The 13,907-nt window shown below is 34.7% G+C and overlaps 2 protein-coding genes across 3 annotated transcripts; one reads left to right on the forward strand and one right to left on the reverse strand.

The window, feature by feature from the left end:
- The first annotated feature begins 381 nt into the window (after window positions 1-381).
- Window positions 382-4,224, forward strand: LOC123908020 (pyruvate kinase, cytosolic isozyme). The gene is made up of 3 exons (XM_045958520.1): window positions 382-785; window positions 2,352-2,813; window positions 3,092-4,224. The coding sequence occupies exons 1-3, from the start codon at window positions 558-560 to the stop codon at window positions 3,902-3,904; spliced, it is 1,503 nt and encodes a 500-aa protein (XP_045814476.1). The 5' UTR covers window positions 382-557; the 3' UTR covers window positions 3,905-4,224.
- Window positions 4,225-5,050: 826 nt separating this feature from the next.
- Window positions 5,051-12,010, reverse strand: LOC123908021. 2 transcript variants are annotated; one of them, XM_045958523.1, is made up of 5 exons: window positions 11,533-12,010; window positions 11,238-11,431; window positions 9,304-9,622; window positions 8,240-8,332; window positions 5,051-5,604 (listed from the first exon to the last, which is right to left on the reverse strand). In XM_045958523.1, the coding sequence occupies exons 1-5, from the start codon at window positions 11,638-11,640 to the stop codon at window positions 5,590-5,592; spliced, it is 729 nt and encodes a 242-aa protein (XP_045814479.1). In that variant the 5' UTR covers window positions 11,641-12,010; the 3' UTR covers window positions 5,051-5,589. The 2 variants fall into 2 exon arrangements, with proteins under 2 accessions (XP_045814479.1, XP_045814477.1); XM_045958521.1 differs by having other exon boundaries at window positions 8,236-8,332.
- Window positions 12,011-13,907: the final 1,897 nt, after the last annotated feature.

Consider the following 13,907-nt stretch of genomic DNA (forward strand, 5'->3'; position numbering starts at 1 on the left):
CCATCAAGCCCGCAACCCGTTTTGGACCGGGCTCAAGTAATAATTTTGGAACCCATTTTTAAATAGAGGTTTTGGCCCGACCTGATAAAATCCGAATCCCATCTATGCCGGCCTGTTTTAAGTCGGGTAACCTGTTTTGACATTTATTATTAAAGGGACTATGTTTTCTATTTCTAAAAATAAAATAAAATAAACAATGATGCAGATTTGAGAACAAAATATTAAGAATCTTTATAAAATATAAAATATCACATAATAATATATAGTATTTTTATAATGACAGTTTTTTTTTCTTTTTTTCTTGAGGTAATATAATGACAATTATATAATATACTGTAATATATTTATAATATTTAGGTTGATTATTGGTCAAAAAATAGACACTTTGGTTGATTATTACTTTTTCCGGAAGAAAAGAAAGTCACAAACCTGGTTCGCGTGAGACTTTCTTGGAGAATATATATAAGCGCCTTTCGTTTATTTGAGAGTCACACAAACCATAAACGGAACAAAACTCACCCAGAAACAACAACAACAACAAACTCTTGGATCTAAAGATGGCGCCGATTGTAGCTGAAACGAAGCCCAAAACTAAGATCGTGTGCACCCTTGGACCTGCATCTAGGTCTGTGCCGATGGTCGAGAAGCTTCTACGAGCAGGCATGAACGTTGCTCGCTTCAACTTCTCTCATGGTTCCCATGAATACCATCAGGAAACCCTAGATAATCTTAGAGCCGCCATGGAGAACACTGGTATTCTCTGCGCCGTCATGCTCGACACTAAGGTACTGTTCCTCTTTCGATTTTGTTTTTATTTTACATCTTGATTTTCCTTTTATAATTAATTTTCAATGCTTTTTTATTTGAATTTGAATAGTGTGTGTGTGTGTGTGTGTAAGGTTAATCTGTGATTTATATGAATCAATCAAGCGACAACTGAGAGCAGGTTGATTTTGAACTTATATGGATAAAATTAAATTTTAGTAATTCATAGTGACCTTACAACTATAAGATTAGGTCATGTTTGGATAAACAACTTATTGAAGTGGTTATAGCATAATCACTTATCATATAACTAATTATGTACAAAAGTTAAAATAAAGTCAAACTGTTTTCGTAAAAGCTAATGACTGTTTTTGTAAGCTACTTTGGACGGCTTATGGAAATACGATGAAAACAAAAATCTTATTGTGGATCTGTCTTAGTTTTTACTATAAACTCTTTCAAACATCAATCTAAACAAAATCTAGTTGTTTTAACACTTTTGCGCTATGCATATAGTAAGATAAGAGCATCTACTATGCTTGGTGATTCTTACTCGATTCTTAATCTTATATTTAAGAATCTGTTTTTGGTGAATATTGTTATTTGAGGGGGATGAGATGAATGGTGTACTAGACTCTGTTGTCAAAAGCAGCCGGAGCGGCCGCTATTGCAGCACGGCTTTTTTTCAGGCCACCACTCCTAGGCACGCTGGTGCGTCGTGAATGGGTGAAACGGTCAAAGCGGCCAGTTTCACCGCGAACTAAGCAGTGTGGTTTGGGTCAAAGCAGCCGTGTTTTTTGGTTTAAGCATTGAAAGAAGAGAAGGAGAAAAAAAAATGAAAGAAATGTGAAGAATGACATAGGAAGCATGAAGCTGAAGCCTACCCTTCTTCTTTTGACCACGAAGTCATCTCTCTCTCTCTCTCTCTCTCTCTCTCTCTCTCTGTATGGTGAAAGCAGGCGGAGGCTGGTGGGAGAGATGAAAATTAGGGTTAATTTATTTATTTTTTTACAAAATTAGGGTTAACTTTTTATTCTTTTGTCATAATATATATTTTGGGCCGGGCCCATAATGATCTAATCCAACAAACCCAACATGATAAGTAAAAACAAGTGGTGGTATTAGTACTATATATTAATTCTAAATATATTCATTTATACTAATACTAAATATATTTTATATTAATTTTAATAATAGAAATCAATTAATTATTTTTTTACAATAAAAAATCAATTAATTATTTTTAATTTTTAATTTATATCAAATGATAAAAGTGGAAGCAAATATTTTTGTTTTCAATCTTACATGGATGCTTAATATTAGTAAAACTCAATGTTGAGCATACTTGTAATGCTGAGTGTTCTATTAATTAGTAAACACACTTAAGTGTTCCATAGTCCTGAAGAATAGTTCAAGAACATTATGACTTAAATGTTTGGGCATGTCATGTTTCCTATGTTTTACTAAATGTTGAGTTGGTGCAAATTCAATTCATTACTATTCATGAACTCCATTAAGTGAAACCTGCATTGTCATGTTCTTTCATTTTGTATCTTTCATTTATGTATCTACTTACACTGGTGTAGGGGCCTGAGATTCGAACTGGATTTCTCAAGGATGCCAAGCCTATCCAACTGAAACAAGGTAAAGAAATAACTATTTCGACCGACTATAGCATAAAGGGTGATGAGAATATGATCTGCATGAGCTACAAGAAGTTGGCTGAGGATGTGAAGCCGGGGAGTGTCATACTCTGCGCAGATGGAACCATATCATTTACAGTTTTATCATGTGACAAAGCAGCTGGTTTGGTTCGATGCCGTTGTGAGAACTCTGCCATGCTTGGTGAGAGAAAGAATGTTAATCTTCCTGGAGTCGTTGTTGATCTACCAACTTTGACTGAGAAAGACAAGGAAGATATCATGGTATGGGGAGTTCCCAATAAAATTGATATGATTGCGCTTTCGTTTGTTCGAAAAGGTTCTGATCTGGTGCAAGTTCGCAAGTTGCTGGGGAAACATGCTAAGAACATACTTCTCATGTCAAAGGTATGGTATTTTGTGGTTTTATTTCATGATAATGAAAATTGATTGTTGAGCTGTTTTAAAAATATATTAAGAGTTATGAATCAGACATGATATAATAGAGATGCTTATTGAATCCACATTAATGTGTGCTATTGGGCTTCATCTAACAAAATTCAGGATGTTCTTTAAAGAAACTATGTTTTTAGTACCTAGCAATATTTTCTATCTCTCGTATGTGTTATGTTTAATTACTTATTTCTAATTGTTTTTCCTCTGTTACTTCTAAATGTATGCGGCAGGTTGAAAACCAAGAAGGAGTTGCAAATTTTGATGATATCCTTGCAAACTCTGATGCATTTATGGTGGCACGTGGTGACCTTGGAATGGAAATTCCAATAGAGAAGATATTTCTCGCACAGAAAGTGATGATTTATAAGTGCAATATCCAAGGAAAACCAGTTGTTACTGCGACCCAGATGTTGGAGTCAATGATCAAATCTCCCAGACCAACCAGAGCTGAAGCTACTGATGTTGCGAATGCAGTTCTTGATGGCACAGACTGTGTCATGCTTAGTGGTGAAACTGCTGCTGGAGCATATCCAGAACTTGCTGTTCGAACCATGGCTAAAATATGTGTTGAAGCTGAGAGCACCATTGACTATGGAGATGTATTTAAAAGGATAATGGAGCACTCACCAGTACCAATGAGCCCATTGGAGAGTCTAGCTTCTTCTGCTGTTAGAACAGCCAATTCAGCTAGAGCAGCTCTCATATTGGTTTTAACTCGAGGAGGGACTACTGCAAAATTGGTGGCTAAATATAGGCCAGGCACGCCTATCCTTTCTGTTGTTGTTCCTGAGCTTACGACTGATACCTTTGATTGGTCATGTAGTGATGAGTCCCCTGCGAGACATAGCTTGATATTCCGAGGATTGATTCCAATATTAAGTGCAGCTTCTGCTAGAGCTTCTCATGCAGAAACAACAGAAGATGCAATAGAATTTGCACTTCAATGTGCCAAGGGAAAGGGACTCTGCGTTAATGGGGATTCTGTCGTGGTTCTGCATCGTGTGGGCACTGCATCAATCATCAAAATCTTGACCGTGAAATGATCTCTCAATATAAGTATTATTTCTGTTTTTTGGCAGCCTATTTTTATGATGGGAAATAATGAACTACTATATTATACCATCTCCGGTCTATAATGGATGCAAAACATCAATTAGATGCTTTTATTGGGGTTTTCCCTATTTTACACTTATCCGCATATCACTGTTTCCTTACTATTGTTATCTTTGAGACAAGTTGTGAACTCTTAATTTTTTTGAGATTATGTATGAACCTTATGGTACTCGAAGATATGGCCAACTTTTGGCTTTTGATATATATGTTGGCAAAAAAATGCAATATATATCTTGGTTTTTCATTTTAACTTTTGGTTTTTCATATTTAATTATTATTCATCCTTATGAAATCTAATGATTTGGTCTTTTAAATATTCATAAAATTTCAACTATATGTTTTAAGAGTAGAGCTATTTAGTACGGCGAAAAACTGGCAAATGTGTAATATCCTCTCAGGCTCTCACTGTCTCGTACCGTATGTGTTCTGTTTTTAGGGAACCAAAAAAAAAAATCCAACACTCAGTACGTTGTGTTTTGACTGTGTTAACATCAAGCACAATTCTTGTTTAAATATAGACAAGTTTGATACCATTGGTTTTTGGCAACCATTCATTCTGGCTCACCAAATTTTATTTTACAAACCCCATAGTAAGGATGAAATCACAAGAAACAAAAAGTGCCAATGCTTTTTCTGTTCAGGTACCCCCAAAAGTGAAGGACTATTTTGAACTTCACTAATTGGATGTAGCAACTCAGTAAATTAGATGTTTAACTTCTTTATGATTACTACTACTAATAGTACTAGAAAATGTGTGTATCATCAAGTAATGACACAGTTGCTTAAATATTCAGCTCACAGAGAAAGGCTACACGTGACGTAAGTGATGACTATAAAAACAGCCACTGCTTATGAAATACTACCATCAAATATAATTTATATTATTTTTTTATAAAATTTCCATCAAATCTCTGTTGAAACTAAACTCACCATAAAATATAAGTTAAAGGATTTTGAATTCGTTAATCATAGATTTTATACCCTTGTTTTTATTTTGTCCCCCCTATAATCAATGATGGTATTGACCAGCATGAGTTACATACATATTCAACATCTTTCCATTTAATAAGTAAATATGAACACTAACTGATTTCATAGCATCTTTAATATTGTATATATATCCTCATGGTCTAGTTTAAAAAATAATTAAATAAAAAAATGCCTGCTACTTGACTATGGATTCACTAACTAGCGCCTCCTAATCAATCACTGCAACAAAAGAGGCAAGAAAAACCCCGGAACAAGTTCCAGACATATTTTCCACCTATATATGCAGCATGGAAAACTAGGGTGCAGCATGCCGAACTGCTTGCTCATATGCAGATCTGTCAAAAATGTACTAGATTGGTTTCTTCCTAAGCTGAATTTTCACAGACATAGTCAGGTATTGCTTCACGGCAAAACCTTGGATTTCATTTTTGTCATAGAATGCACCAGTGATGTGCCTCTCCTTTCTGCCCAAACATTTACAATGAGAAAGTTGCCAACAGATACATATGGTACAAGACCCCACTCCCATACAGGCTGCTGCTATAACGAGAAAGAAACTCATACCAATACAGGAGTGAGAACAATGCATTTCGGTCTCTATTTCAAACGAGTTCCATCTTTTGATTTATACATTCTCTTCCTGCAAGGATCAAAATACATAAGTTACCAACTAGACAACTCTGATTTGGGTGGGTCAAGATGCCGGTAGACAACTACACATGCCACCAGTGTTTTTAAGAAACAAATGTGAGAAATATTAATAATGGAAATGATCTAGTTCTATTGAAACTGTATTTTTATACAGAAAACATATATATGCAGTATTGGCAAACAATACTAGAAATAATGGTATAGAGCAAGTGAATTTTCTTGCATATCTAAGAATTTCTGAGGTCATTCCATTTATATTATCTTCATTTAGATCATTTCTATCCAGTTTCATGCTTCTTCGTTCTTGACTTAGCCAACAAGAACTTAAGGGGCAGATATCTAACAATCATAGTGTGACAGCAACCTAAATAGGAAAGAGATTCACTTGTAGTTTTTAAAATGGAATTGTGTCTAAAATAAAGAAAAAACACATCCTCTTGCATATTCTATGGCCTGGAAAGACTATTTACTATTCTGAAGAGCAATATCCGGCCTCGGTAGAAGGAACTACTAGCTAAGGTGATGAGATTTGAGAAATTACAACGTCCTCGAGACCAGGCTTGCACCAGTCAGCAGTCACAGTAATCGTTGAAAAGAAATAAAACAAGTGGAGAAAACAAAGACAATCATGGGATTATCAAGAGTGTACTCTAGGAACATTTGAAAGCCTTGATAGTGAGATGTCGTAACTGGGAGTAAGATTACAAGGAAAACTAGAACAACGAAAAATATAACAAGATAAAGAATAAACAAGAGTATCAGGAAACATAAAAGGGTAGGGAGTACGGTCCCATAACACATAAGAGGGAATGCAGCTAATCAAATAAAATAATATGATCTAACATCACAAGTCAAAATGCATGAGTAAAGTCTGCATTGTTTTAACTAAATGAAGAATTTTATGCTTAGTGATTCCATTTTGTTGTGAAATATGAAGAAATTGTTCACTGCAAAGATTCCCTATATGGTCGTGAATTCTTGTAAAGGAATAGATGCCTTTAACATTGACACTGAGAATAATTATGGATTAAAAACATCCAAATGCAACTGAATAACTGACAACAAAAATTACAAATACAGAAATAAAAAACTAGAGTTGACGCAGCTCAACCCTAAATGTCATCAGCTCCATAATTTGGAAGACAAGAAAAGGATACAAAATTGTGCTTTCCTTTTTGACAAGACTCATTAAAAAAACAAAAACCAGTAGAATGGATAGAATATGGACCTGAAAGCATTAGAGAGAAACATGGAGCAGTACAAATCAAGGTTATCAAAACCGGACCGGACCGGCCGGTCGGACCGTGAACCGGTCATGAAAACGGTTCGGTTTTGAGCAAAAAACGGATAGGAAACCGACCGGCAAAAAACCGTGTGAACCGGGGTCGAACCGGGTCGAACCGGTGAACCGGCCGGTTCAAGCGGTTTTGCAGATTATTTATTTTTTTAAAAAAAAAACAGGGCAAGACTACGTCGTTTTAACCTTTTTTAAAAAAAAAAATTTCTGAAACAAAACAACGACGTCGTAGGAATAGAAAATATTTTTGTTTTTCATCCGTTTTTCATTTGGTTTGAATTATAAATTTTATTTTATTTTGACTTGTGATATTTTATCTTTTTAATGTGTGAAATTATGAAATATTGAGCAATTATTCATATGTTTTTATTTATATATTAATTAAAATATATATTTAATTAAAAACGGTTCGACCCCGATTGAACCCGGTCCGACCAATTGAACCTTGAACCGGTGAGCTCGCCGGTTTGATGACCGGTCCGGTTCTGACAACCTTGGTACAAATTGCAGAAAAGATAGTAGAGTTTCGTCTTAGGTGATTTAGGCATGTGTTGAAAAGATCTATAGAAACAATAGTAAGGAAGGTAGACAGAATAGAGGATAGTCCAATTGTAAAAAGTAGAAGGGTACCAAAGAAAACTATAGACCAAACTACTACAAAGAATTTGGAGTTAACAAGTTTATCATTAGCATATTCATTATAGAACATTATGATGTTATTTGACCCATGTAGTTGTCTCCAACTGCAAGAAAAAGTTTTGGTCGTTGATGAGGTTGTTATTTTTGCCATAGAGATAATAAATAAGATCAGGAAAAACATCAATGTAAACGGATTTTGTCTTAAATCAGGTAGTTGACTAATTTTGTCTTTAATCGACTTTTGATCCAAAGAAATTGCCTGTTCTTAAGATGTGACCTAGAGTCCAATATGTGGAAACTCCGCACAAACCAGGAGACAAGAAAGGTCGTTGGAATAAAAGCATAACTGAAACTACAAGTTGTTTCACAATTTACATATAGCAGGCATGACAAGAAAGTATCACCGTTTAACCCTGATCCCACTATGATTATGACAAAAGTATCTAAAATAAAATCTCTAAAGGGATCCCTGTTAAAGTTTTTTTAAAAAGCAATAAAAGTTAATAAAACGTCACAGCAGACATCCATCCGGGTCATTCAGTATAATGCGTACATGATCAAAATTCTCAGTAAACTGTTATAACTTATATGAGATCAAGGTAAAAGAGGTTCTAGGCAAAGTAATACAGATTGATGATGTTGCAAAAAGATAAGACTACAAAAGCATATACAATAAACAAATACCTACATCCACAGCCTGAAAAGGTCTCTCCATGGACGTCTTCTGAGAGACTCCAGTGGCTGATGTTGACCCATTCGGGGTAATGTCATGATTGGGCATCTAGAAACAACCAATTAAATGAAATAGATAAAGCCTAATGAAGTTTATCAAAACAGTAAGAATATGATAACAAATATTAAATTAAATCCCTATAATGAAGGTTCCTGGAAAAATTCCAAGATATATCAAACTCTTTCAGTGTAAAACCTTAAAACTGTCAGTGGGAGTGGAATGCACCTTTAAAACATGTTAGAGACTATACTGGTACCAATAAATAGAGCCCCCCCTCGAGGAATGGGTAAAAATTGATTGGTTTGACAAATTAGGCAGAACTTTTATTCCTTCTTTGGGATAGGTGTAACTCAAATCACAATGATAAGTAGAAACCTAAAGTTCACCAGCAAAACTTAATTTCCTCTGAAAAAGTTTTCATTTCTTCCTTGTCATTGTCATCAATGTATATCCAATAAAACTTCACAAAGCGGATATTTACTGACAGGGTTCCTAAAAGAGGTAGAGTGGCAACTAACTACAGATTATACAGGAATTTATTCCCAGTTTCATTTATCTTTATTCATTTACCCAGCAGAAAATATCCATAGCCGAACACATTCTAAAGCACCAAATATCTCACTCTTACCAAGAAATCCGTTCTAGGTTCGTTATCTCAAAACTTACTACAGGACCAAGAATAACTTGTATACAGTTATTTTATTTTTGAATTGTATACAGTTATTTTCTTATCATCAGAGAAAACTATATTAAGAATACTTTTGTAGTAAACTCTGCTGTGTCCCTGCGGGCACTTTATTAACCACTGGATTGTGCACCGAGGATTAATCCAATACTGAAAATACCTGGCAACAAGTTAGGGTACTGGTACATTTGAAATGCCAGTGTAGAAAATATTGCCTCCCTATAGACTGTTACGGGTAAAATTGCAAAGTGTAGTGTCTAACCAATACCAACTGAAAGTTAATCATTGAAGCAAACATAAACAGATATATGTTTATGCGAAAAATTTAGCATACCCCGCATGTAGATTTGTTTTCTTGACTATCTTCAAACAGGGATGAGTAGTATGCTGGATCATATATAGAGCCTCCAAGTATCTCATTGGAATCAGAGATTTGCCTTGCTACTGCAGGTGTCACGGGACTCAGAAAACTACTCCGTAAGTCAAAATCTGCTGCTCGAGAAGATGTGTCCACATAGGATGCACCCAGCCTATAAATTTGAATCCATAACAATGAGGATGATAGCCTTACTATGAAACCAGCAATTTGCATAGCCAGGGTAAGTTTCAAAGAAAATATGAAAAATTTGGCATAATCGGCGGAAGAAATATTCCTGCAAACACACATAAAGATTTTCATCAGATATGAATCAAAAGCACAGTCATGATCACTTGTTTGATTCATACAAGCATCAAAAATTGGTTAATGTGAAGTGTGAACATATATACTCTACTCTGCTCACTATAATCACAGTGACTTCATATTGATAAACAGTACTGGGTGCAAAAAAAGTTAGCAGTGACGTGACTAGAGTGCATTATGATGACAATTTTTTTTCATCAATCAAGATAACCAAAGGGCACGCCAGTGATGATCAAAGGATACTGGCTATAAAGGTGAACAAGAATCCTGCAACCACGTCATTGGCACAAACAACCAAACTAGGCTAGTGGCAAAACTTGTTGAGATACTCAGCAACAAAGTGATGGGTTTTATGTGAATAAAACGGTAATAAAGATAAAGAGATTTGTATTACTGTGAAAAGAACGGAATACAAGCAAACGAAAATAGAACGTATTGATAGCGACGGCTATCAACCCTAAAAAGCAACAAAGTGCTTCCCAAGCCACAAAGTGACCCCCACAAAATAACCAATTCTAGCATGAATATTATTCCCTCACTGACACCACCTTTATAGCACTCACTCCCATGCACATCATCACTTGTCCACCTCATCATTCCTAATTCTCTTTCCTTTCTTTGGTTTGGGCTCAACTTCAAGGCCCATCTCTTGATCCATGTTTCTATCACAATGTTAGTACAGAACAAAATAAAATACCATTGTTTTTGATTTTTGAGCTTGGAATTGCATTTCTTAGGACTTGTGCTTATATTTGAAATTTTAACTCAAATATACACACCAAACAAGATAACTTGAACTGGGAAGAAGTTCAATTCCATTTTCAAGGCTCAATTCCATCCACCAAATGGCAGCTCAAAATATTCCAATTTCCAACACAATAGCATATGTCAACAAATGAAATTGCAAATAAGCACGTTAAGTTTCATGCAACTCTGTTAGCAACACAGTGATTTGCATCACATCATTCCACAAAAATCCCACACAAAAGTCATTATCATTATTCTGCTTTAAAACGAGACATGATTTCCCAGTGGCTCGGGTGTATTTCAGTGATTTGCATCTCATCCCGCCACACCCATTTCTCTATATAACCGGATACCACGCCTACACCAAATAAAATGCCTCGGTGGTGTCTAACCAACTGCAATGTGAGATATATGTATATTACACATGTCTGCATGAACATCGCCATAAAATGTTTCCATTCCCTTTTTTCCAAAAATGCCACAAGAGTATGACCCCGACCCAAAGGTCTTCCAAAAATCCCATACAAAACCATAACTTTGCTTTAACAAGCCACAAAGGCAAGTGGTGCGAAAGAAACCTAATTTTCCTAATGATCAAGTGTGATTCGTCCATGAATCATCAATATTCACTCTTCACACCATACAATCAAACAATCCAGTGGCGAAACTCACTCACACACACTACTAAATGTGACTGCAACCTCCTATCATCATATCTAACCAATACATGATGTGAAATTCATATTACATATTATCTACGTGGCAATCAAATTATTAAGTAATTGGTCTGAAATGTGAGTTAAAAACATGTATAAAAGAAGAGAAAAAACATAACATACCAAATTTCATGAGTGAAGAGAATGAACCAAGAAATGTCAAGCAATATAGAACAAAAGAGAAGAAAAGCATAGGTGCGACCAAGGCTCTGACTGCTACTCTCAATTGCAACCAAAGCGAACAATGCAATTGCAAGATTTATAAGCGACACACCATTGTAAGATGCTCCAAGCGATCCAATTAACGCGCATCCAATCTTGCATTTTATTTTTTCCAATAAACACATTAAAATCATCAAATAAATAAATAAATCATAAGATAAGAAAAATGTTATTATTATTATTATTATAATTATACCTGTATGTAAATGAGGATTACAGCGAATGACTGAAGGCTATCGTAATCGCGTATCCATGGTTGTATTCGATCTCTCAAATTGCAACAACAACAGCAACAAAGCATCATAAATAATAATTACTGTGTGTGTGCGCGCGTGTGTGGTTTTTTAAGATTAAAAATCAATCGGAATGCATCGTCGTCGTTGTTGTTATCGGTGAGGTTTTCTTAGAAACAAGAACGTTGTGTTGTGTTGTGTCGTTTGCAGAGTTTCTTTTTTTTCTTCTGTGTTGTTTGTTCTTGCTGGCGAGTGATGAGCAATTGCCAATTTTGCAGCAGAGAGGTATTAAAAATTGCAACTTGTGTTGTGTTGTGTGTGTTTTGTTTTCTAACCCTTTCTTTCTTTCTTTCTTTCTTTCTTTCTTGAATTTCCACCTGTGAGTCTCTAACCAACTTTTCCCCTCCTGGCTCCTGCTCTCTCTCCCTCAGGGCAATTCAATTACTATTTCCCTTCATTATCAAAATATAAATAAAAATATTTCCCATCTTTCTATTTTCACACATTTTTATTTTTGTTGATAGACGAAATAACAAAGGCATTATCAATCGTTAGTTGTAGAGGTGGGAATAGGCTAGGCCGAGCTAGGCTTTGCCAAGCCTGAGCCTGGCCTGTCAAAAAATCGAAGGTCTGAGCCTGGCCTGTGGCCTATCATAGGCTTAAATTCTAGGCCTGAGCCTGGCCTTTTGAAAGTCTGATGTGGCCTGTTAGCCTGTTTAAAAGCCTATTTCATATGAACATATTTAAATAAATAATTATATTTATTTTGAAATATACTTATGAACTAATAAAATAATGTTCCATTTGATATTTTAGAGAATTTGACTATATATGTCATCATATTTCAATTCTAGTTTATAATAATACATTTATATATGTTAAAAACTAATGTAGATTAATAAACTTAAATTACTTAAAAAGTTAATAGATTTATAATTTAATCAAAGTATAAATTTTAATATATAAATAATAATCGTAATAAAAATATTATTCATGTTAACTTAAATAGGCCGGCCTAGTAGGCCTCAAAGGCTTTTTTAATGGCCTGCGGCCTGACCTTTTTAGCTAAATAGGCTTATAAAAAAGCATTGGCCTGCTTTATTTAAAGAAATAGGCTGGCCTGGCCTGAGCCTATGTAGGCTAGGCCTTAAGGCCATGTAGGCCGGCCTGGCCTGTTCCCACCTCTAGTTAGTTGGTTCAGTGGTGATCGGCGCTGAACTTAGTAGGGAGGATCGCAGTTTAATCCCTGCAATTGCGATCGGGAGAGGGTTGAAATCACTTGATGCCAGAACTGACTCTCGAACCAGATTAAATTAATTGTGAAAACAAAAACAAAAAAAATAGTAAAAGGCATTGAAAAACACACACATACAAAATGACCTTATTCATGACGTCCTAGACTAGCAATTTCGACATTTCTATCTGTTGAGTTCGGATTTGTAGACTTTTCACAATTTGTTCTAGAACAAAACTTACGTGCATTGTTTTAGGTGCAATTTTTATTTTTTCTGTCACTAAGAAGTAGTTTTTTAAATTGAAAAACAATTTTTTCAAAATTAAAACACATAAACAACCACTTAGTGGAACAATAAAAACCACATCTAAAACAATACACGTGAGTTTTGTTTTTTTTTTATTATTCAAATATACACTACAATGATCTATAGCTAAATTTATGTGATGTGTTTTATGGGCCATGCTCTTTTGTAACAAAAAAAAATGATGTGTTGTATTGTTTTATGAATTATCAAAATCATAAGTATTATTATTATTATAATTATTATTATTATTATTATTATTATTATTATTATTATTATTATTATTACTGTATTGTCAAGAATAAATGTATTTAATAATGATGTGTTGTCTTGTCTGTGATAAAAAAATCATGTTAACACGTGTCCTTAAGTATAATTTAAATAGTGATAATGTCTTGAATAAAATAATGTTTGACTTTTAAAAAGATAAAATGCACACTTTTCAATATAAAGTTAGTATCTATAGTACACTAACAAGGGCCTCAAGAACACATGATAGCTTTTCCCAAAAAATAATAATGATGTGTTGCTGTCACCTACATGATGATTGATTATGGGGTTGAAATCTCACATATAAATTAATTTTTGAATTTGACATGAGACACAGATATTAAGTATATGTTGTCGAGCTTGAAAATAAGTTGTGGAATTGGGTAATAGCTTTCACTCATCCTCTTCATAATAAATAATATTTTTGTCCATAAATGACCTCTGACAATAGGGAAATGCCAATTCATTGGATTTTTTGAGACGATCAAATAAAAAATCCTGAGGGCGCCATATTCTAGAAGAGTAAAATA

This window comes from Trifolium pratense, linkage group LG2 (genome assembly GCF_020283565.1).
Source record: "Trifolium pratense cultivar HEN17-A07 linkage group LG2, ARS_RC_1.1, whole genome shotgun sequence".
In the NCBI taxonomy this organism is placed as follows: domain Eukaryota; kingdom Viridiplantae; phylum Streptophyta; class Magnoliopsida; order Fabales; family Fabaceae; genus Trifolium; species Trifolium pratense.